The sequence below is a fragment of the Equus przewalskii genome, chromosome 6 (assembly GCF_037783145.1).
Source record: "Equus przewalskii isolate Varuska chromosome 6, EquPr2, whole genome shotgun sequence".
In the NCBI taxonomy this organism is placed as follows: Eukaryota; Metazoa; Chordata; class Mammalia; order Perissodactyla; family Equidae; genus Equus; species Equus przewalskii.
In genome coordinates, this window is record NC_091836.1 from 11748844 (window position 1) to 11774172 (window position 25329).

Genomic DNA, 25329 nt, shown 5'->3' on the forward strand with positions numbered 1-25329 from the left:
CTATCAACCATTAAATTACCCTCAAATTATACAAATACTAGTAAAAGGATATTTGGGTGATCTACATCAAAAATGAAAAAGCACAATATAAATTCTGAGCAGTGTGATGCAAATACTGTTTTAAAATACAAGTACAAATATGAATTTGAAGAAACTATATGAAGTAAAATTCAGATTTAAGATTTAAAAAGTTATAGAAATTCAGAAAATAATCACTGATATTCTACAAAACAAAATACTTACATCATGCAAGGTATCAAGAAATTTTGTAAGTTGGTAGAAACGCTGTGAACTAGAAACAACTCCTTTTTGCCTCAAACCAATCGCCTTGATGAGCTCTCTAATGTAGTTTGATCTCATCTCTTCAAACTGGTTTTGACTTCTTAGTCCTTCCAAAGGAACTGTAAGAAGACAATTACAAGTGGCACTCATGTTTAAAAAGACACTAGCAGTTTATAATACAAATTTCTGAGTTATATAATGATTTCCTTTGATATGTAACTCTAGATGCAAACATTTTAAATGCAAAAGAGATAGTGTTATTAATAGTTTTAGGACATGTAAACTTCTAGTTCTCTGCAAGAATATAAGAACAAGTAGGTAAGTTAAAGAACATTTCAGCTTAACTTATTTTAGTGCTGTATCAGTGGATTGGGCATTTAATTTAGTTAGCATGTGCTCAAAAAATACTTGCTATGATTTAGTTTACAACAGCATCTATATGTTGAGTCTTCTTTTTCTTTCTTTTTAACAAATACTTGGATCTTTCTGTAAAGTCTTGTCTTCATATAAATCTCAAGTATTTCTCATTAAGATTATTCCTGGCTAATTTATTGTTTTTTGCTGTAATTTTAACATTGCTTCACTGAATTTTCTAACTCCTTCCAGCTGATATGAGAGAAGGCTATTGATATTTGAATATTTCTTTTTATCCAGTCACTTGGTTATACTTTATTTTTATTTATTTTTATTTCTATTTAAAATTCTAACAGTTTTTGATTGTCTTTTGCTTTCTTGGTATACAACAATATTATATTCAAATAATATCTTCCTTTTCCCCTTTCCAATAGTTGTAGCTCTCATTTTTGCTTCAGGATTCAGTGCATTGTTCAGGACATCCAGAACAATATTAAATAATAATGGTGATGGCAAATATCTCTATTTTGTTGCTGATTTTAATGGGAATGCCTCTTATGCCCATTATGATGCTAACTAGTCATTTAGATATTTACCTCTGAAATCTTTAATTCATATATTCCAGATCTTAGGCACAACTTCTTATTCTTACCGCTAGTTCTCTTATTTCCTATACATTGTCAATTCACCTACAGCTTTTTTTCTTAAATCTTTTAGGTCTTTCTGTTGTTACTTGTCTGAGATGCCCTGGTTAACTTCTTCAGCAGTGCTATTACCAGAACTCCCAATTTCCATGCTTCCATTTTCTTTGATTGCACTTGTCCTGCAAGCAAACTTTCAACCTGAAAGTGAAGCATCTGCCTTTTCCTGCAGCTATATCTGAATTGCTGAAAGAGAACTCACATAACTTCTTGGATTTATACAAGTATATATTTATAACCTTGACCCTTAGTAATGTTTCTATAGAGAAAAAAATTTACTTAATTTTAGCAAAGTCAACTGTATGTGTCCAGCAAAGGCAGAGAAATAATCCTTTTCTAAAACCCCTACTTATTCCCTGTACCCCAATAAGATTTTGATTTCCACTCCCCTTGAAAAAAGAAGCCAGAGATAACAAACCAAAAGAAACGAAAAAGTTAATTCTTTGGCTTAGAGTTTTCAAGAGCTCAGATCCTGAATATAAAAGGGACTTTCAAAGGTAATTTTGGCAGTAAGTGATCTTCGCTCAATTGAAAACTTGTATGTGCATCTGTACGTACACACTATGTGTATCAATGATCTGTCTAGTTTCTTCATATATCTGTTTAAACCTCCATAACTCTTTTTAAGCTTTCCAACTAATCCTCCCATCTCCATCATTCTTAAACAGGAATATAAAATTAATTTTTCTTCTGATTATTGAAGTACTATTTTCCCATTGATCTTTGAAGAGTTGGAAACTAGTAACTCAAGGCCTTTGTTTGCTCTATCCAACAGTTTAGGACCAGAACTTGAAGCAATTTCTTCTTTACTCTAAGAGAAAAGCAGGCCTAATCTCATCCTGCCTCACATCCTTTAAGTACCATTAACAACATGTTTGTAGGATATGATAATCTAATCATTGGGCTGTCATCCCCTGCTCTTAGCTTATCTGAAATTTTTCCTCCTCTCCCACTCTCTTCCCTAGATTTAAGATCTTTGATGAACCAGCTTTCCTAAATATTTCTGACTATTGTCTTTAAGCACCTTACCTTAATTCATGATTTCTTTGATTATTACATCCAATATTATATGATTGGAGAATTGTCTCTCAGATTCTTGTTGATTCCACAAGTTCTGAGTTTTTAGGACTTCTAGTGGCATATCTTAGTGGCAAGTTGGGAGAGGCTGAGTCAATGGCCGTTAGCTAGATGCTATTTTAGATAAAAATACTTTTTTCAAAAATTAAGAATCTTTTTGATTTAGCTAATTTTCAAATATATTCATTGGAAAAATTTTAGAAAATGTAGAAAATTACGTCACCTGAGATCCTACAATTTAGGATTTTGGGACATTTCCTAAACAACTTTGTTGTTTAAAGTTTAACTTTTAAATATTTTATCGCAGTTTTGCTGCCTTATTAGGGCAAAGAGTAGTGCCCTGGCAACCCAACTTTTTCCATGCTCCAGAGGCAAACCACTCTCAACTCTTTTAGTGATTTCTTTTGGTTTTTCATTTCATACTTTTAAATAACACCCTTATAAAGGTGCTGATTCTTGATTTTTCATTTTTAACTTTTGAATTTCCAGCATGGAAAATCGGGCTATAGCTCTATTTCCATCTACCATCACCACCACACTATAAGCATACATATACATACAATCTCCTATTCCTCATCTTCCTAATATCATTTTCACAACATTGGTTAAATGGATATTCAATAATCAAAGTTACTATTTTAGCTATGTAAAATGCTACCACAATCAAGTCATGTAGCATATATTATTTCTTTTCCTTTCTAGTACAACTTTTTGTTTTACTAAGATTAAATACCATCCTAATGGGTGTGAAGTGTGATCTCACTGTGGTTTTGATTTGCATTTCCCTAGTGATTAGTGATGCTGAGCATATTTTCATGTGCTTAATGGCTATTTGTATACTTTCTTTGGAGAAGTGTCTACCAAGGCCTGTGCCCGTATTTAAATTGGTTTTTTTAAACTGTTGAATTGTAGGATTTCTTTATATATTCTCGATATTAATACTTTTTCTTTATCAGATATGTGACTTTCAAATATTTTCTCCTATTCAGTGGATCACCTTTTCATTCTGTTGATCATGTCCTTTGAGGCAGAGAAGTTTTAAATTTTGATGAAGTCCATTTATCTGTTTTTTCTTTTGTCGCCTGTGTTTTGGCGTCATATCCAAGAAATCATTGCCAAATCCAAGGTCATGAATCTTTTCCTCTATATTTTCCCCTAGGAGTTTTATAGTTTTAGCTCTTAGATTTAGGTCTTTGATCTATTTTGAAGTTAATTTTTGTATATACTGTAAGGTAACGGTCTGACATTGTTTTGAATGAAGTTTTCCAAACACCATTTACTGAAATGATTATTTCTTTGATGATTTCTTCTCTTATGTATTTTGTTGTTTTCTCTTTATAGACCTCCAACTATTTGGGTGTTGCACCTCCTTCTGGACTCATATTTTCTATATTTTTTGTTTTTCGCTCTACTTTTGAGAGGTTTTCCAACTTTGCCTTCCAATACCTCTACTGAGTTTTAAATTCTGCCTTCATATGTATATATTTAATTTCTAAAAGCTCGTTCCTTTTTATGCGTTCTTCCTTTCTCATAGTATCCAGTTCTTGTTTCAAGGGTACAACATGCTCTCTTATCTTTCTAAGCAAGGATAGCTTATTTTCATATAATTTTTTATTTTCTTTTAAACTCTGGGGGTGGGGCTCAGGAGTTTGCATTTTATTTTATTTTATTTTATTTTTTTGTGAGGAAGATTGGCCCTGAGCTAACATCTGTTGCCAATCTTCCTCTTTTTTTTTTTCTCTCCAAAGCCTCAACACATAGCTGTACATCCTAGTTGTAAGTCCTTCTAGTTCTTCTTTGTGGGATGGCTCCTCAGCATGGCTTGATGAGTGGTGTGTAGGTACATGCCCAGGATCTGAACCTTCGAACCCTGAGCCACTGAAGCGGAGTGCATGAACTTATAGAAGACTCGGCCACAGGTCTGGCCCCCTGCTTTTAAATTTTTTTAAAGTTTTCATCTCCCTACATGGTCTCTGTTTCCTCCAAGTTCTTTTTTTTCTTTCTTTCTGTTTTGTCTTTGTCTTTGATGTCAAAGGCCTCCCTCAGATACCTTGGTTGTTTATTTATATTCAAGAGTGGAAAACTAAAAAGCCAATTGACAGTTCTATCTGCTAAGTAATGCTTATTGACTGTGAGCTTTAGTGAAGGGCAATCTGGCTGAGCTACTTCAAAGAGAAGTTCCTGCTATTAGCATATTTAGTTGTTTTTCTTTCTGGCTAAACAGATTCTGCAGAGAAGACTCTTTCATTCTCCTACATACAAGATAGAAACCTGGATGACAAAGTCTAGGGGACAGCTGGGGGAAGAGTGCTGGAGGATGGTGGCTCAACAGCTGGTATATAATCTTAATCTGTTTTCACTACAGAACCTCACACCCTCAGCAGTGCCTGCAGCTCACCAATCTAGCTACCCTCTGTTATATTCTCCTTGGGGTATAAATCTACTGTCTGCCTGAGTTGGAAAGGAACAACTGCATGGCTGGGTGATATTTGGAAACAGACTTTCAATACAACTTTGTGTTTTTAATGCTACTTTCACTCTCATTTCAAAAAACCATCTTGTCACCAACTGCAGAATGTGCTAGAAGTTCAGCGATGCACATCAAGTTGCTTCTTGGCTTTCCTTACTTCTTAGAATCCAAGCTTCTCAGGTATGCTTAATTAGTTCTGCTTGCTGGCTTGCAGAATTTTATTTCTATTGATTCCTCTCTCATTCTTTTTTCCTTTTATTTTATTTCTTAAAAAATCCCTTTACTGGGGCCGGCCCTGTGGCCGAGTGGTTAAGTTCATGCGCTCCACTTTGGTGGCCCAGGGTTTTGCCGGTTTGGATCCTGAGTGCGGACATGGCATCACTCGTCAGGCCATGTTGAGGTGGTGTCCCACATGCCACAACTAGAAGGACCCACAACTAAAATATACAACTATGTTCTGGGGGTTGGGGAGAAAAAGAAAAAAAAAATCCCTTTATTAATATTTTGGTGTAGTTTTAGAGGGAACAATGGTAAAAGTATGTGTCCAACCTGCCATATTTTCCTAGAGACATGTATTTTAATTTTTAATGGCAGATGGGAGGTTTAAATTCTTTGTATCAAATCACTAAACTTTTTCTTTGCCAACTTTCCTATTGAAATTTAATTTTAAAAAGGTATTCCTGGGTCTGGCCTGGTGATGCAGTGGTTAATTTTGCACATTCCACTTCGGTGGCCCGGGGTTTGCTGGTTCAGATCCTGGGTGCGGACACGGCGCAGCTTGGCAAAAGCCATACTGTGGTAGGCGTCCCACATATAAAGCAGAGGAAGATGGGCACAGATGTTAACTCAGGGCCAGTCTTCCTCAGCAAAAAGAGGGGGATTGGAGGCAGATGTTAGCTCAGGGCTAATCTTCCTCAAAAAAAACCCAAAAAGGTATTCCTTATTTGAAATTTCAAAATCATTTATATTCCTTTTAGTTTGCTTTTAATGATTTAAGTGTTCACATTTTATTCAATTACCTGTTATTTATTTTAGGATATAATTTGAGCTAAATGTCTCAGGTGAGTTTTCCCCAAATATAAAGCTATTTTTGTCAACAATATTCGTCCCATACTCATTGACTTTGATATTTCTGCTACAGTATATTAAGTTCTAATATATACTAGTCTGACTAAACTAACAATTCAGTGTATCTATTCTTCTTTTGCACTGTATTAATTATGGTAGCTTTCTAATTCTCTCCAGCCCCCAAATTTTTGTAATACTTATCTATTTACTTTTCAAGATGTAAAGATGAATTTTCAACAGCTTTGCCAAGTCTCTCCTCAAAAATCCCTTTAGAATTTTGATTAGAATCTGTAGAAATCATAAGTACTATTCACTAAGTATGTCTGTTTTCCCCTTTTTTTGAAGTTGCAAGTGGCCAAGAATCTTGCTTTCCGTGGTATGTGAGTGGAAGTCATATGTATGCACTTTCTTCCCTTACCCCTGCTCTCGTGATTGTGGCAGCATGTGTTAAGATACAGCCTCCACTTGCCTGGGTACCTGAGTGATAACCGTGACCAGAGCCTCCCTGTGGATCTGCATCAGACATACAGTGGAAGAATAAATACTTAAAATTTTTTTTCTTAAGCTACTGAGATTTTGGGGTTGTCTGGTCCCCCACCATCATGTAGCCAATCCATAAATACAGAATTATGTTAATAATATCCGCTGATTTGGGAGATCTAGGAGTCTCCATGACATACCTGCTATAGGATTCATTACTGTCAAGAAATGAAGGATAGGAGTTAACTGCTCTAATACTATTTCATTCCAGGGGACTCTCTTGGCCAGTCCCATATCAATACCCATAGTCTCCTTTGTGCTCTTTCCTCAAATTAGGCTTGAAGGTCTCTGCTCCAAATACGGTTCCCAAGAGTAGGGCGATAGGCCTATATATCCTCAGATCCAGTGCTGCTCCCTGTCTTTACACAGATTTCAGGAGGAAAACTTCCATTGAAAGGGTTTAGCTCTTCTATTGTTTCCTCCTGACGTGTTACCTCTTCCCCACCATCACCATTTGAGATTTGTGCCATTAGAAAGAGGTTCCTGCAAAAATGCTGCTGAGAAAGACCCTTAGCTCACCTTCTACCTAAGGTATTAGCTCCCTGTTGTTCCCTTTCAAATCACTAGGAGTGAAGGAAGGATCAATTCAGACATTCAAAGGCTGAGCCTACCTGTGCATGGAAAAGGGGCAGAAAAGAGTAAAAGGCAAAAGCATACTTTTTTTAAAAAAATTTAAATTTAAACAATTTTCCCACCCAGACCCTTGGGGATCTACTGAGGCAGAGGTGTATGTGTTCTTTGTATATAAGAAAGAATGAAATGGATATCCGCCAGTCCTTCTGGCGACCAATGCTATGTTTGATAATATACCATTTCATTTTTCTTTTGGGTATACAGCTAGGGTGCACTTCTCAGCCTCTCTTGCAGTCAAGGTGGGCCAAGGAATGTGGGTGGAAGTGACATATGACATTTCCAGGTCTCACCTCCAAACCTCCAGATCTTCCAGGTCTCGTCTCCAAACTCAGTACTTACCTTCTAGTCAGATCCAGTGGAGGACTCCAAGCTACTATGAAAGGGTGGAGCCCCTTCCTGGAAGGAGCCTGGCTCTTCTTGCTGACCCACTAGACTGTGACTCTGAGTGATAAATAAACTGCTCTGGTATGATGCTACTGATCTTTGTCATTATTTGTTACAGCAGCCTATCCTGGCATAAAGAGAATAGATTCAACCAAAATTGTGTATTTTATATAATAAATCCTATGTGGAGTAGAGGTGCAGGGAAGCATAGTTTGTGTTTATGCATTAATTAGTTTATAATACCTAATTGAGTGAATATGAAAAAGTCACTTAATCATGTTTTATCTTAAAAAAAATAGAATTGGCTGAATTGATAGGCTATTTTAGTATTATGTGATGGGTAAAACCTGAGAAATATGAAGTGATTGTATTATAGTCTATGACTGTATATTGGGTGTTTCTCTTTTGCAGTTACAATCTAAGATTCATACCTCGTGTTTAATCATATGATCATATTGTTGTTTGAGACTTTCATAATGAATTAAAAATTAAGAAAGTAAATATCTTGTATTAAGTTACTTGTACTCACTCACTTGTATTAAGAAGTAACAATACTTTCATACAGAGGAACTCTTCTTGGCTAACTTGAAGCTTCACAAACTCCTGTGGGATCTGCCACATGGTAAGGCATAATGAATATAATGATGATTCCTTCATCCGCTGTCTTGCACCACACACAACACACAAAAGGAAAAGCAACAGGAAAGAAAACCACATACAGTGTCTTAGCCAGTTTATGTAATTTATCAGAGAATATGGGATTTAGTAATGACCTTATTTATTATTGAAAATGACTTTTTATAAAACAGACTCAATATTTGGAATTTTAAACATCTAAATTCATTGACAATATCGAGTTTTGGAGGTCAAGAAATTTTAAAGTTAGAAAATCACATTAAATACACATTGAGCAAGATTAAAGTTGTTTCTCACTATTATCATCACATTTTAAAAACCTAAACCAAGAAAGGAGAGCAAAGTTGTAGGAGTTGAGAATGTAGAGCTGAGGGGACACTCAGGAAATACTTTATATACTGATAAGATTTTTCTGTGAAAAAAAATTAAAAATTTTGTGTGCAATCCAATGGGAGAGTGGATTCAGGACACAGAAACTGAATAGTGTAGAATAGTTCCATGTATTCAGTTTAGAGTATTCAGTGTAAAATGTTACAGTGTGAAATATTCTGGGGAAATGTATGGTGATGTAGAAAAGAGAACATTAGCAATCATTAAATAATTGACAAAGTCAAATACAAATTCTGAAGGTTGAGGAAATTTATTTCAGGTATTTTCTCAACCAGGTACTGTTTTGTAATATCCTCACTAGTCAAATGAAGCTAACAGGAATAGTGAAAAGAGAATGAGATTTTGACTCAGGAGAGCTAAGATTGATCCTGACTGTCACTTAGATTCTTTAGCAGGCTAAGCAATTCTTCTGTGCCTCCATTTCCTGAGCTGTAAAATGAAGGATGCTGATTCCTTATCAATTTCAAGAGACTGCAGGATAAAATGGAATAAAAATATACAAAAGTTATCTGTAATCTGTAAAGACTTACATAAGTGTAAATTACTATGTTATATAATTCTAAGTCAGCACTCACTGTTAGAAAAGTATAAATATTTCCACGAAAAGATTCTTATTCAGTTTAAAGTTATATATAGAACATTAATTATAGTAATTTAAATATAATCAAGCAAATGGACATATTTATCTTTCAACTTTCTAAATAAATTGCCAGTCTGATTTTTCTTCTAAGAAGAGAGATAATACTTTTACTTTCTGAAGGTAAGTCAATACTTTCAAGCAAAAATATTTCTCACTTACCTCACTATCTTCAGTTAAATATTTCTCATTTATTTCATTATCCTCATTTAAATATTTCTCATTGCCTTCATTATCTTCATTTAAAGATTTCTCATTTACTTCATTATCCTCACTAGTACCAAGGTATGAAATTTTAATTTGTTCAACTAAACATTTAATTTTATCTTTAAGTATATTTTTTGGTACATTTTTGAAGCTTAAAAAAATTGGATTTGAGGGGCCAGCCTGGTGGCATAGTGGTTAAGTTCATGTGCTCCACTTCAGCAGCCCAGGGTTTGCAGGTTCGGATCCTGGGCGCAGACCTACACATTGCTCATCAAGTCATGCTGTGATGGCATCCCACATATAAAGTAGGGGAAGATTGGCACAGATGTTAGCTCAGGGCCAATCTCCCTCACCAAAAAGACAAAAAAAAAAAAACCCCAAAAACCCACTAAAACCAAAAATTGCACTTGAGACAACTACTGTATATTGAAACAAAAGGAAAAAGCTCCAAATATCAAATTATGTATAAAAATGATACAATTTTATTAATATTGTCATATCAAATTATATCCTTTAGGTAATTCTGAGAAACCTTTCAGGAAAATTCTATTATTTAGGATACAAAATGTACAAACATCTATTTAAATGTAAGTTTCAAGATTATCCTACCTATACATTTTTTTTTTAATGGTTCATTCTCTCCTTCTTTCTTTTAGGAAGATTGGCCCTGAGCTAACATCTGTTGCCAATCTTCCTCTTTTCTTTTGTCTCCCCAAAGCCCCAGCACATTTGTATAACCTAGCTGAAGTCCCTCTAGTTCTTCTATAAGGATGCCATCACAGCATGGCTTGATGAGCACTGTGTAGGTCCATGCACAGGATGCAAACTGGCGAAACCTGTGCTGCCGAAGCAGAGTGTGTGAACCCAACCACTACACCACTGGGCCAGCCCCACTACATATATATTTTTGATAATAATAACAACAAAAGTCAAGTTACTACTTACTCATTTAGTACTAGATCAGGTGCAAAATACAGCATCTGTCCACTGACATGTTTATAGGATCTCCATCCTAGTCCAAATACCATTAAGCTCATCCAAGAATACTGGATAAGAGTTATCTGGTCATCAATATGTAACTTTCGAAAACCTGCAAAACAAATTTAAAAATAAAATGATCACAAAAATCACTGTGTCAGAAATGTTGAAAATAAATAGAAATTTGAAAGTACCTGTCAGTAGGATAATATAATGTTTTTGATCTCAATATATTTATACTACAAATCAGGCAATATTAATAAAAAATAGGGCCTGCAAAATTAAAAAGAGCAGCAGCTTTGGAAGTTATTAAAATTAGTCACTGTGGTTTAGCATTTCTGGAAATTCACTAATTGATCAAATGTCTACCACTCATTCTTTCAACACTCATTTATTGAGAGCCATTCGTGTGCCAGGCACTGCGTTAAAATGCTGGAGTTAGGAAGATGAATAAGACACAACTCTTGCCCTTAAAAGAGGTTTGCAACTCAACAGGAGAGAGAAGCACATAAGTCCAATGTTACAGAAAGTTAAGAGGGAGTACATCAGGCAATTGGGAGATCAGGAAAAATATACCTTAAAAGAGAAAGCGATAATGCCCAAGCAGAATATAATCAGTTTGTTGAGGAATCTCAATTCTTTGGCATTTAAGTGTAAACTGATTTTATTTTGTAAAACCACTGCTTTCAATTGTGCTATATCTAATTTTTCTTTAACATCCCTTGATAATGTCTTGGGTAGCTGCCATAGTCTTCTGGTCACTTTTGTTTTTTGAAACCTAATCCAGTCTCATTTTAGACTCCTATGTGGCTGAAGAGGTTTGGAGTCTGTGTGTTTGTGTGTGAATACTCTGGTCTTTCACATCTTCACAACCTCCTTCTTTTAGGCCTTTCTCTGGTGTTGGTGGCAGAAGGAGGATGGCAGGGAAACACAAATGTATCTTGACTTAAATGGTCTTTCCAATTCTCTTTTTGCCTGTTGGGGGAAGATTACCAGCTCAACACTGATTAACTTAAAAGAGGGAGGAAGAGGCAAAGAGGTGAGTTTGGAGATGTAGGCTGGGGTCAGATCATGGACGGTCTTGTATGTCTATTAAGGAGCAGTGGCGGTGACACTGCCTTATTATGTTATGTATGGATCCTTGGGAGCCATGTGGAGGATGGATTCACTGGAATAAGCCTGGAGTTAGGAAGAGAAGTTGGGAGCTATTGCCAAAGGCCAGATGAAAGATGATAACAGCCTGAAATAAATCAAAGGTAGGAGTAGAGAGGACAGAGTGTATTAAAGAAATATTTAAAGAGTAAAATCAAAGAAATCGGGCAACTGACTGTATGTAGGTAGGAGGAAGAAGGAGTCAAATAGGTCTTTCAGTATTTTTACTTGAATGGTGGGTGATGACAACAGTATTACTGCGATAAAAATAAAGAAGGAGAAATAAGCTACAGAGAAAAAAGTAAGTTTTGGACATATTTGAAGGACCTCCGAAATATCCAGATAGTAATTGGACATATGAATTAGAAGTATGGAGAGATATCTGAGCTAGAAATACAAATTTCACAATTATTTGTATCTGAGTGTAGCTGAAACAACGAAAGTGGATGATATCATTTATTAAAGGCATAGAGACAAACAAGTGTTTTGGTGGGAACACCAACCACTTTTCATAACGCTATTTTAATAACATCTATTCCTCCTAAAAACTCATTGAAATCCACTCGCAAATGACCTATTTCAAAAGGAAAACCAAAGCAAAACTTAATTCCTTAGATCTTAAGGGTGAAAGAAATTTATTTCCTGATTCTGTTAATCATCTCAAGTAGGTAGCAGAAAGGTAGGTTATCTTCTCTCCATACACTCCAGACAGTCCCAGCTTCATGTGAATAACAGGAAGACTGATAGTCTCTTCTCAGAAACTTTTAGCCTTACAGGGACCAAAAACATCTTTAGTACATATTCATAGTTAGGGATGCTATAGCAGACATCAGCCTTGTTTTTGGGTGGGGAGTGTTCACTCTTTAGTGTTTAACTTTCTCCCCTTCCTCCTTCCCTCTCTTCCTCCCTTTTTTTCTCTACGCAGACATAATTTCCCATTGGTTGTAGTGTGGTGAGAGCAAGTACCCTACCTTCTCACCAAGGAAGCTGGCTAAGGCTTTGCTTCCCTGGGCTTGTGATCCAGGTTTGGCCTGCGGAACACATAGTACCTGGACTTTGAATCAAAAAATAGTAAGGCAAAGACAAAGGTATGCTTAGGCTTTATTCTTGATGGTGGTGGTGCCCAGCGACAGCAGGATACAGTGGGGGCATTTGTGATGCTTGTTTCCTGGCCCTCCAGAGATGCCTTGGTTTCCGCATATTTTCCAAACTTGTCTTCTAGCTTCTATTCAGTGAATCCTTGGTGTCCTTCCAGGAAATTACTCCTTTCTTTTTGTTTTGTTTTTGATAGCCAGATGTCTTTTGTTTTTGTTTTTTAAAATTAACAGAGTTGGTTTTTATTGCTTGCATCCTGATTTATTCAGGTGCAGAAAGACTCCCTAAATAACCAGCTAAGAAAAATTTGTCACGCGATTTTCTAAATTCTTTCTTTATTTTCATATGACATATATGCATCTTGAGGTCCATGTCTATATATTACCTCTTTTTTTAAAAAAAAAAATGAAGTAGTCAATACAATAGACCTAGTACAGAAATGCTGCTTGTAAATGGAATATTTTACAGGCTTTACAAAAATGGGTAATGAATTCTTTTATAAAGTTTAGAATTATTCGATAAGAGAGAAACGAATTTTCCTAATCTTTGCAAGGCAAGACTCCCTAAAGGCAGGCATATATGGATCTGTCTATTGCTGGTCTATCTCAAATTAGAAGGAGTTCTGGAGAGAAGGCCCAACCTCCGGGGCTGGCTCTACCACTCGCTGAATGCCACTGTGCACAAGTCATTTAATATCACTGAATCCAAATTTCTTCATAAGTAAAATCACAATGATAATGATAACTAGTTCACAGAGTTGTAATGACACTCAAATGGGATAATTATGCACATTATAGAGCACTATGCAGATGTTTACTGTTATTATTACCAATGGAGCCCAAAACAGAATTGCTGAGGGGGCAATGGCTGTATGAAAGCCACCGATTAGTCTGATGGGAAATCTCTGATATTAAAACACAGTGAGATCCAGAAGGCATTTTATATGTCTCTATATATTTATTTTTATATATTATTTATATATTATGGAACCTACATGATACAACTAAAGTGTCAATGTTATCAATAGCAGTAAAATTCAAAATGTGATGAAGCATTCTATCTGGAATATACATTTTCCAGAATATATATTTCATATATATATTTGTTACATATCAACAAATATATATCTGTGAAATACATACTTGTCCAGAATATAGATTTTATATGTTATTAGATATATATAACAAATTATATATTTCATATTATATATGAGAAAAATGGCAGAATCATAGAAAGTTAGGTTCAGTCAAGCAGATATATTAAAACATTAACAGACTATTCAATATCATCTCCGGTAATATACTTATTTTTCTCTGTATCTTTCTTAATCAATTTTATAACTTTCTAAAGAAAGTATTTCGGGGCTGCCCTGTGGTCGAGTGGTTAAGTTCACGCACTCCGCTGCAGGCAGCCCAGTGTTTCGTTGGTTTGAATCCTGTGCGTGGACATGGCACTGCTCATCAAACCACGCTGAGGCAACGTCCCACATGCCACAACTAGAAGGACCCACAGCGAAGAATATAGAACTATGTACCAGGGGGCTTTGGGGAGAAAAAGGAAAAAATAAAATCTAAAAAACAAAAGAAAGTATTTCATAATACTTAAATATTTGACTTACTATGCTATATTTCTTTCACTCTAGGCCTTTGTTTTATGATAATCTCTGAGTAGTTTTAAAATTTTACAAAAGTATACAGCAGTTAACTCATTTGTTCTTTTATATTTTTTTTGATGAGGAAGATTAGCCCTGAGCTAACATCTGTGCCAATCTTCCTCCACTTTGTATGTTGGATGCCTCCACAGCATGGCTGATGGCGGAGCAGGTACATACCTGGATCTGAACTGGCAAACCCAGGCCTCTGAAGGGGAGCACATGGAATTTTAACCACTCGGCCATTGGGCTGGCCCCTTATTTGTTCTTTTTTGAAAAACAGATTCTGCTTATATGTACATTTTTATGTTTACACTAGCCTACCCTTTGTTTTTTGTTTGTTTGTTTGTTTTTTTTTTGCTTTTGCATTCTGGGGTTATTAAGGACTAGAAATAAAGAAACATTCTTATTATATTATAAAAGGCAAATCTTGCTGAAATAACTTAAAACTTATGAAAGTACCAAGAGTTATAGCAGAAAGTATATTCTTTCCATTTAACAAACAAATACACCTCAGAAACTAGCTTTATTTACTCCACCATTTAGAGGGCTAATCTGTGATAAATGTACAATGTTAAATTGACTTGAACATGCTTGGTACAGAAGTGCAATTTTTTTCCCCATTAACTGTAATATCATACATTACTTTATACTGAAACAAAGACGGGAACACTGAGATCAAATTCCCATTGATGATAATGATCAGGTAAACTCAGTACATTTGAGATGATGATCAAAATGAAAACCTTCACATAGGGAAGTGATGGATGATCTCTAATTGTGTTTAACAGGTAGTAAAGAAAAAGAGCCTTGCCTTTTAACTGATATGACCTGATTATTTCTGACAAAAGCCATGTTACAAGCTGTACAATCATTAATGCTGAAAAACAATTAAAGAGTACAGTAAAGACATGGCCTGTATGACCTTCTAGGTTCTCCTATCTTTCTTGTAGAGTTCTGGTAAAATATACAGGCTGTGCTTCTGTAAAAACTGTCATATATTGAAATAGTTAATCTACAACAGGTGCACAGCATTAAATACCTCAGCATGTTCCGACACAAAATATGAGCTTTGAGGAGCACAAAAAAGCTTCAGCACAATAAATGTAATCACCAACACATGTTTGATAACATTATCAATAAGGATGTGATGGTTAATGATTTAAGGCAGCATAGTTCTTTTCATATCAATTCCATAATTTAAATTTCTGTAAATATTCTTTAAGCACTTCTTTAGGATGAAGCATTATGCTTGCAATTAGACATAAAATCTAGAAAGACCCTGTTTCTGCCTTCAACCCTTTTGTCTGGCGAGACAGACAGAAAAGTAGAACATAATTATAACTCAGGGTGACAGTGCCTTGACACAAGGGTGACGTGGCAGAGCAAAGGGGTTTTTGACCCAGTCTGGGAAGGCTTGGGAAAATCTTCCTGGGGAAGTCACAGGTAATTAGAATCCTAAAGGCTAGTTAGAGACAAGCCAGGGGAAGACGTGGGAGAAGACAAGGGCCTCCAGGTAGGAAAAACAACATGGGCTAAAGAAGGCAGGAAATTGAGCAAAGAGCATTTTGGGAACTGAACCTTAGAGTTACCTGAAGAGGAACAGTGAGAAAGAATGCTGCGAATTCAGGAGCCAGACCACAGAAGGGCCTTGGATATTAAGGCTGAGAAGTTTGAAAAAGAAAAGGAACAACAGAACTGATTATAATTGTTTTAGAAAGATGATTCTAGGGGCAGAATAGAAGATTGTTTGGGGCCAGAGTGAAACTGTGGTAACAGGATCAGTCAGGGGACTACAACAGAAATCTAGGAGCAAATGACGACCTAAACTAAGGGCAGTAGCAGTGAAAGCAGCGCGTATAATGCATCACATATTTAATTAGTAGAGTTGACAGGATCTGACAACTAATTGGACAGGAAGTGAAGGAAAAAAGTGAGCTAAGGATGATACCCAAGATTCCGTCCGAGGTGCCATTCAAGATACAGGAAAAGGTTTTAGGTTTATGGAGTAGAAGGTCATGTTGACTTGGGAGTTCATCCAGGTGGAAATGTGTAATAAACAGTTGAAATATTGGGTCCAATAGTTCGGTAGAGGGTCTGGGTTGATACTATGTGTTTAGGAGTCATCAGAATACAGTGGTAGTTGAACACAAGGCTATGTATGAATGAGCTCATCCAGACTGTGGCATGAGAAACTACTGGAGTACAAGACAGAACACAGGGAACGCCAAATTTATGGTGTAAGTGAAAGAACAAATCCACAAAGGAAAGAGAAAATGTATAAATTGAGAGAAAAATATCTAGCTGGAAGGGAAATGATGAATGCCAAAGGAAGAGTTCCAGTGAGAAATAGTTACTTTGTCAATGGCCCCGGAGGCATGTGAAACATGTTAAGGGATGAAAGTATTCATTTGATTTGATAAGTAAAAAATTTTGTTGACATTGGCAATAGTAATTTCAGTAGAGTAGAATATTAGGAAAGTCATTTTTGAAAGTCTTCATAAAAGTATTATCAAACCTGACTTTACTCCTGGTAGGCTCATTTCTTTCCCATCACTTTTTTGGGGGGAAGTAATTTGATTTATTCATTTGATTTGGGAAGAAAGAAAAAAATCTTTTGTCACATATGCAATGGCTGTCACTGACTCAAAAGATATTTTGCCATGCTTCACAGGCAGAAAACAAGCAAAGGACTGTCCGGTCTTCTGATGCTAATGACTGTAAGTAGTCTTGATGCCGGGTTGGTGAGCCGAGGAGTCGAAAGAAAGATTTCTTGGACTCTCAAGATCTGGCAGTAGTGTTCTTTTATTTAGAGAATAGTGTGGAATAGCATGGGGACAGGACCCATGGGCAGTCAGAGCTGCTGCGTGGGGACAGGACCCACGGGCAGGAGGAGCTGCTGCTGCCACTGCTGCTGCTGGCATGGGTGGAGAGTAAGGCTAAATTTAAGGCATAGGTATGTGAGTTATCTCTTTACAAGACAAAGGAAAGAATATGTAAAAAAGTTGTTAAAATGATATCAGTGCCGGTAGGGTCTGGTTATTGGGTGGTCCTATAACTTTTAGATAAGAATCAAACCGGATTAAGTAAATGGCAGAAGCCACCTCTTAAATATTGTCTTCAGCTAAAGACAAAGGAGGATGTTGTGGGGGAGGGGGTTCAGTTACATGAGGTTGCCAGACAGTAAACAACTTAAGTCCTTGCCTTCCCCATTAAGAGTTTCCAGAGATAAGGCCATCCCGCCTTCCTCCTGGTGCAGAGAGGGAGACAACCCCCACAGATGGAGACTTCCTTCACAAATGCAAATGTCTCTCATCAAAGGGGAAGGAAATTCCACTCCACAGAGCTTCCTTCTCATCTGCAGTTTTAAAAGTAACCAGCCTAAAATACTCCCCATCACTCTGTCTAGCTGAGACCAAGAAGTAAGGTATGTATTAAAAAATGCATGTTTAAAAATGTTAAACCATTGACTAAATAGAGATTTCACCAAATAAATAGCAGAATCAAGACAAAATTTATAAAAAGGAAATATTTCTCCCAAACTTCTCTGTCACATTATTTCTGCTACAATGTATTGATATACTAGACGAAAATATTTAAAGATTAAATTAAATTGGGAATCAGTACTTAATACTCATTCTTATTATTACTTATTTCCAAAGCCTACCCTGACTTTCAAGACCCTCCTTGATCTTACTATGCTGTGAGGGGAAGGTATGATAAGATTTTTTATGTTACTAAAGGACTCTGACATTTTGAAAAGATTGAGAACCATTCTTAGGCTGGTCTAATCCATCATTCACCAAACATACTTCATGTTTTCCTTATTTTACACCATCAGCCATGCTCCTCCTCCTATCTGAAATGCTTCCTCTTCTTATCAGGACTTATCAAAGTCTCATTTCTCCTTCAAGGTGCAGTTTAACTGAGACTTTGAATGAAGCCTTTTCTAGTTCCTGAAGCCAAAAATGTTCTTCTGTCCCCATTTTCTTTATATCTGCATCTTACATCATTTTCACATACCACTATAGTTGTTTGGGTATCTTATCTATTACATCAGATTGAATGTTCCTCAACGAGGGAATATGTCCTGTTCATTTTTAAAATTTTGCAAATATTGTGTTGCTTCAAGTTCCAAAGACGAAAATATTACTCATTGAAGTTACAGCTAAAAGTCAATGTAAAAGCATTCATATATAGATGCAATATGTCAGATGCAGTGTATCCTGAGAGGTCATTTGTATTTAAATGTGTTGTCAGGAGGCTAAAGCATCTTGCAAGTCTCCATTAAATAGACACAAAGACAGCTCTGAAATATCATGGGAGAGATGTCAGATAAGCTGTAATTATTGTAATAGGTCCAAGATAATAGAAAAGCATAGACAAAGAAGAAATGAGGAAGCTCTGACCAGGCAACAGGAATCTCCTTGGGCACCTGCAAATACATGCCTTGGGGCCCTCATGCATGCTGTCACCTTTGTTATGACTATCATTCTGCATCTAATCTTAATCTAACTTCCTAAATATACTTTCCTATTGTGAAAGGATCACTTGATCTGCCAACACATTTTCCTAGCAGTATCTTTGTTTTTTGCACTGTAATAAGTAAGCCTCATTTAACAAAAGTCCATCTTTCACAGACCACAAACATGTGAGTGAATAGATAAAATAAATTTCTCGTATGTGCAAAAGTGATGACCAGATGCTAGGATGTGCTGCACCCAAATGCATTCACACCATGAGCCCACCGTTCTGGCTTCTCTTTCTAACACCACTGTTTAATTGTTAGGTCTTGCGCACAGCAGGTATGCAATAAACATTTATCAAGTGAATCAGTGAATAAAAACCACTCTCTGGTTTAAAGTCAACTGAAAGGTTTGATTAGCTAATGATACTAGATTACTGTATCATACATATGTCCCTCTGAGTCCTTTTGCAGAGGTCAATATAATCACTCTGATTCATGGACCATTTTCATCATTCATTCATTTATTCAAGTTAATCTCAGAATGAAGACTATGCAAATATGCTTTAAAAGACCACAGGCCAAACAATACTTTCATAATCTCAATGCTCCCCTTATTGTACAGTTAATGGAAATAGTACGTGTAATACTGGTGATGCCATCATTCTTGTTTACTTACATAAATTACATTTTGCAACATTAAAAATTTACCACCAAATTCAATGTAAAAATTTCCTCTCACTGTTTTTGATGGTGTGCGTGGGTCAAAAATCTTGACAAATACAAGTGTTTCAACTTAAAAAGCTCACTTAACTTTTATCCAAAGTGAATAAATTATCTTTTAAAATATAACTGGTCATTGTCTAACTTTGGCTAGCTGATAGTAGAATCTTTTTAAACAGTAAAGAACCTCTAAAATGCAAACAAAAGAAATATGGACTATATAAAAAAAAATCAGAGAAATCACTTCTTCCAAATAACAGAAAAACAGAGAAAAGTTAAACACACATTTAAACACTCATATTTTTAAATAGAAAAAGTTCATCAATACTATTGTCACAAAAATCTATCACATTTGATAACCACTTTACAGTAAGTTTTAAACATTCAGAACTTTTCTAATGGAAAAAATTATTACCTGTCCAAGGCCTTTCAGCAAGAATAAAGCTAATAAAAACCTGGGCATTTTGATTTTTCTATAAAATTAGTCTACATCCATTAGAATAATTAATTTTATGAACTTTTCTCAATATGTATTTTTTAAAAGATTCAACAAACGAGAATCAATTTTTCTTTCTATTTCATGTTACTTTGAATTTTCAATAACAATTCATCTATTGTATTTCAATCCTTTCAGGGAGAATAATAACTGAGAAATACATTAAGGCAAATTGGGAAGGAATTATTTTTTCAAAAGGCTACTGAATTTACTTGGAGACTAAAATGACATAATATATTTAACTCTTTATCAGGTATTGGAAAAATGATTTGGTCTAAAGGAGTATAGGGATATTATTTGTGTGAAGAGAATATAATTTTAAAATGTTTCTATTTCTAACTAAGGGATTAACACCTCCACAAGCAATTGCTACTCATATATTCTCCTGGCTCTGTAGTCTAACATTGAGCCAAGTGGGAACTGCATCCTTGTTTCTTTCAACCTCTTGGCTCCTATGGAACGTTATTTATATAAATGTAAATACAAATAGAAACAGAAATAGTTTATAAATTGACTGAAATCCTTTCATGATGATATGATTCATATTCTCATTGTTACCCCCTTTGTCGGGGTATAAATTAGAGAAAACAGCGACTGGAAGTTCATTTCTCTGCAAAATTATTTATTTATGTTTAGGAATATTGTTTCTTAATTGACTTTAGATACTCTGCTGTACTCAATACTATTTTGATTTGTTATATAAATATATACATTCAGTTTTATTTCAACCAATTGAGTTTGGTCAAATTAGGGTTTAGAATGAACTAGATATGTTTAAGATGGTCAATTTGTCTTTCTCTGAACTACTAGACATCTATGGTTGAACAAATAAACTTATGCTGTTCCTTAACTGTTTCATGCATGTAATTCTTGATTCATCAACAACACTCAATGTGCTAACTACGTCTTTTGTATCTCCCTAGCAAACAGTAGGTTCCTAGAAAAGCAGCAGATAATATAGGATCCTAGATAAATATTTTGAACTACTGAAACATATACTATAACGTGCTGTTATAACATGCTGTATTAACTATAGTTAATTTACTGCACAGACTGTTTGATTTTATTTAACAATCTACTAGCACAACAAACAGTAAAATTTTTGTTACATGCTATTATATACAAATTATTATTACCTGGCAGTGATTTAGACCACTTGACTACTGAAAGAAGTTGTCTCTCGGCTAGTTGATTAAGACATGTCAACAAAGAACTGGAGGTATCAGGTTTGGTGTTGTCATGTCCTGCATAGATCATGTCTGGTTCAATGCTCATTAGCAGGTTGATCAGTGGGGGCATCAACTGTATATCCTGATTTGGTGAAAAAGAGATTCTCTGGCATAGGGGTTGGCTTTCATTTGGAATGCCCACCGGCTGTGGGAGAGTGACAGCATCTAGTGCTCTCATAACTCGCACTTTATTGAACTTTTTAAACTTTCGACCTACAGAGAAGAAAGAAAAGAAGTTCATGTAAATACATATCAACTAAATCTTCCAGAGGCATATTATTTTTCCTAAGTCTTAGAATCACAGAATTATAGGTTTTAGCACAATCTAAGAAAATGAAATTGAGTAAGTAAAAATGTTAGGTCTGAGACATGGATTAAAGAATTAATTACACCAGCATTCAGTGGGTTGGTGGGGTGTGGGTAATTACACTAGCATCCAATGTGGGGTTATGGAGCTTTACAGCAACACGTATGAAAAGGCAAATGGCTTTTAGCGGAGACTAAGCTCAGCACTGGTCAAAATTCTGACAGGACTGCTTCCCAAAAGCTAATGCTACTAACTACATTAATTAAAACACAGCCTTCTCTTGAGTTTTATTCTTCTAAGACTCTGTTAAAAGATATGTATACACATACACAAACCCCACAAAATCTTGTACACAATTTCAGTGGGCTCATAGATTCCTTCAAATTTCCTGAAATTAATACATGGACTATTACGAGATCTAAGGACCCAAAATTAAGAACCTCTTTTCTAAAGTAAGGGAGCAGAGAGTCTATATCCTGTGCTGGTCAGGCCACATTTGTATTTCTAGACAATTTCTAGGATTTTTACGTTGAGGGGCAATTCAGGAAAAGTGGGAATTACTTTTGGACTTACTGATCATATCTGAGTGAACAGAGATAAATATAAACTAACCCATAACACCTTCTATTCTGCTTCTGTTTTATTTTTCTTCTTAGTATTTATCATGTTCTATCAGGCTACAATATTTTATGTTATGTAATTATCTGGTTTATTATCTCTGTCTTCAACTAAAACATAAGCTCCTTGATAATAGCGTAGCACTTTACATATAGTAATACTCAATAATTCTGTTGAATAAATCAATAACTGCACAGCAACAAAAAAGCTGCTTGCTACAAGGGCTCCAACAATAATCTGGCTCCTGCTGTATTACTTCTACTCTCTGAAGAATGGGAAAAAAAATCCAAGTGGAATTTCCCTTCAGGAAGACACAATCTAGGGCAGAAGGGGTAGCATATTTCATAGCAGAATGTTTGGGGTTCACATATGTCTGCAAACTTCAGCTGTTGACACGTTTCTACCATAGCTACATTTAGGTCTCCAATTGCTTTTTCCTTCTCTTCTATACCAAACCAAATCACTGAGATTTCCAGCTCAAAGTCTTTTAGCTCAAATTGTAAGGGGATAATCAAACCAGGAAGGAAGCCAAGGGGAACCGTTTAACAATTACTAAGTCAATAACAGCCCAAGATGGAATTATACAGACTTGAATGCATAGTAACTAGTAGGCATATTTATGGAATTTAAGCAAAAATATTTTTAGGAATGATAAAAAGGGAACGTAAAAGCAAAAATCATGAATACAAGTTGGAGGAAGAATTACTGTATGAAATGGACTTATTAAGCAATCATTTCACTGTATTTCAAAGATAAAGTGGCATCTAAGTTTCAAGAAATCCAGGAAGAGAAACACAACGTCAAATCAAAGATCAAATAAATCACAAGACGGAATAAGATAAAATGGGAGATGGCAGAGAAAGAAAATAAAGAAATAAAGCCACTATACATTTAAAAACCTTATTAGAAGAATGAAAAAGGAGAACTGATAGTGATGCAGGGTCAGTGAGCCGAGGAGTCGAAAGAAAGATTTCTTGGACTCTCAAGGTCTGGCAGTGGTGCTCTTTTGTTTAGAGAATAGTACAGAATAGCATGAGGACAGGACCCATGGGCAGTGAAGAGCAGCAGGCATGGGGACAGGACCCATGGGCAGTGAAGAGCTGTTGCGGCTGCTGCATGGGGACAGGACCCATGGGCAGTCAGAGCTCCTGCTGCTGCCCTGAGTTGAGGTTAGGGCTAAATTTATAAGGCATGGGTACATGACTTATTTTTACTGGAAAAAGAAAAGATGATGTAAAAAGTCATTAAATGATTTCAGTGCAGATGGGGTCTGGTTATTGTGTGGTCATATAACTTTAGATACGAATCTGGTCATATAGATCGGCATGTAGGTGAGGATGCCCTGGGCTTCTTTCCCTGGGGCAGCCCTAATTCATACCATAAAAATCCACCGGGTCATATAGTTCGGCATGTAGGCCAGGTCACCTTGGGCTTCTCTACCTGGAGCAGCCTTAATCCACATCACTAGTGTAAAAAACTAAATCAGTGACATGAAGTTTAGACTTTGAGATTTTGAGAAAAATCACAAAATGAAGTATAAAAGGAGTAAAAGTGAGTAAAGATAACAGATATAGAAAACAGAAACCAGAAAGCCAACACATAGATTATTACTGGGGATCATAAAAAAGGAGAGGAAAACATGAAACAGAAAAAATCTTTGAAGTTAACATTAAGAGAATACTTAGCTAATATATTAGAAGACAAATTTTCAGATCAGAGAGGGCTTACTCTGTACCAAGAAATGATAAAAATTAGTCTCACATCTCTCTTCAGTTTCATTAGATGCCTAAAGACAATGGCACTGTATGCAGATTTGAGAGACAAGGGGCTCATACCACAGATTTTCCATGTTTTAATAGAATTTTAGTGAAGATTTGGGAGGCCAAGAAAGTAGTACACACAGTAAGCTTCTCAGTCTCATCTCCCTTTGTCAGCTCACTTCTTTTACCTTCCCATCCTAAGCAACACATCTTCCTTTTTGCCTTTGGTAGATCAAATTAGCAAATATCTCTTGTAACATCAGCATGCTCCTGGGGCCCCAAACAGCTTATCAAAGCACTTCTAAAAGCCAAAACAAATAGGACATTCCCCTCTAAAGAAAAAAAAAACCTTCAACTGAGAAATGTTTTCAATCATTTAGAAAATTTTTCTACCATATGAAAATATACACATTTTCCTTCTGATTATGTTTCCATAGTAAATGTATAGTTTAAGAACATAAATATATATGATAACAATATTTAATAACTATTAAATTAATTGAGCACCTGCACTAGATATGATTCTACAAATTAATTTCAGATCAAAGATATCTGCATTGATTTTTCAAAGGTTGCTACAAATAAATAATTAAAAACTTTTAGAAGATACAAGAATATGTTTTACATCAAAGTTAAATCTTTATTTTGCCACTCATAATGTTTGCATAAATGGCTTCAACACATAAGATATTTTAAGCCACCACTGACTAAACCTTTTTATATGCCAGACACTATGCTCTATGCTTTAGATGTATCATTCTGTTTACCCCATAATAACTCTTATTACGTGGTCTTAATAGAAAAGAAAATAGAGATGTGTAGAGGTTAAGGTGTGTGCCTGACGTCCCACAGCTATTAGTGGGGAAGTTGAAATCTAACTCCACTTGTTCTGACTTTGCATCTTTACTCTTATTAAATACTATACCATCACCTACAGAGGTGTTTTAAAAATCTTTTTCTAATCTATTGATAAAATTTAAACTTTTAAGGTGGAGTTAATATATTTGATTAAAATTGGCATAAAGTTCTATATAAACTTCCTTTACTGGCAGTATAGAAGATTAGATAAGATACACCACCTTCTCTAGAACACCTAAAAAGGATGGATAAAACATAACTAACAGCCTTTTAAATGCATATCTAAGCTCCTCAAAAAATCAGTAAAATATCAAGAAGTCCAAAATGAAGAAAACTTCTATCCACTGACAAAGGGATGTGAGAAGGAAGCATGTCTGTTTCATCCTTGGCTCAGTATGAGAAAAAAGTCTCCTCTGATCCTTCCTAATCATAGGCCTCCGTCACACAGGTTTGTAACTTGAAATTATTCTACACACAAACTATGGGAAACTTAGAGGCAAAATTCAACAGGAAAAGTGGTCCTTCACGGATGAAATCCCTGAGGTGCCTGAAGAATAGAATGAAAATTCTCTCTGGAGAAAAGCTCTCTCTATTAAAGCCACACAGGAGTTCAAAAAA

At 35.6% G+C, this 25329-nt stretch overlaps 1 protein-coding gene across 3 annotated transcripts in view; it reads right to left on the reverse strand.

The window, feature by feature from the left end:
* The window catches only part of PGR (progesterone receptor), a 73914-nt gene that overhangs the window by 7837 nt on the left and 40748 nt on the right, over positions 1-25329 (reverse strand). The window contains exons 4-7 of one of the 3 annotated variants that reach the window (XR_011540800.1): positions 21076-21381; positions 10325-10469; positions 8043-8169; positions 244-401 (exon numbers count right to left, since the gene is read on the reverse strand). Coding sequence is in view for 1 of the 3 variants with exons in the window: in XM_070623016.1 (XP_070479117.1) it covers positions 244-401; positions 8043-8173; positions 10325-10469; positions 21076-21381 (740 nt within the window). In the remaining 2 variants the exon portion in view is untranslated. Of the gene's footprint in view, positions 1-243; positions 402-8042; positions 9007-10324; positions 10470-21075; positions 21382-25329 lie in introns of all 3 variants that reach the window. The other 2 variants (XR_011540799.1, XM_070623016.1) reach the window with 2 other exon arrangements.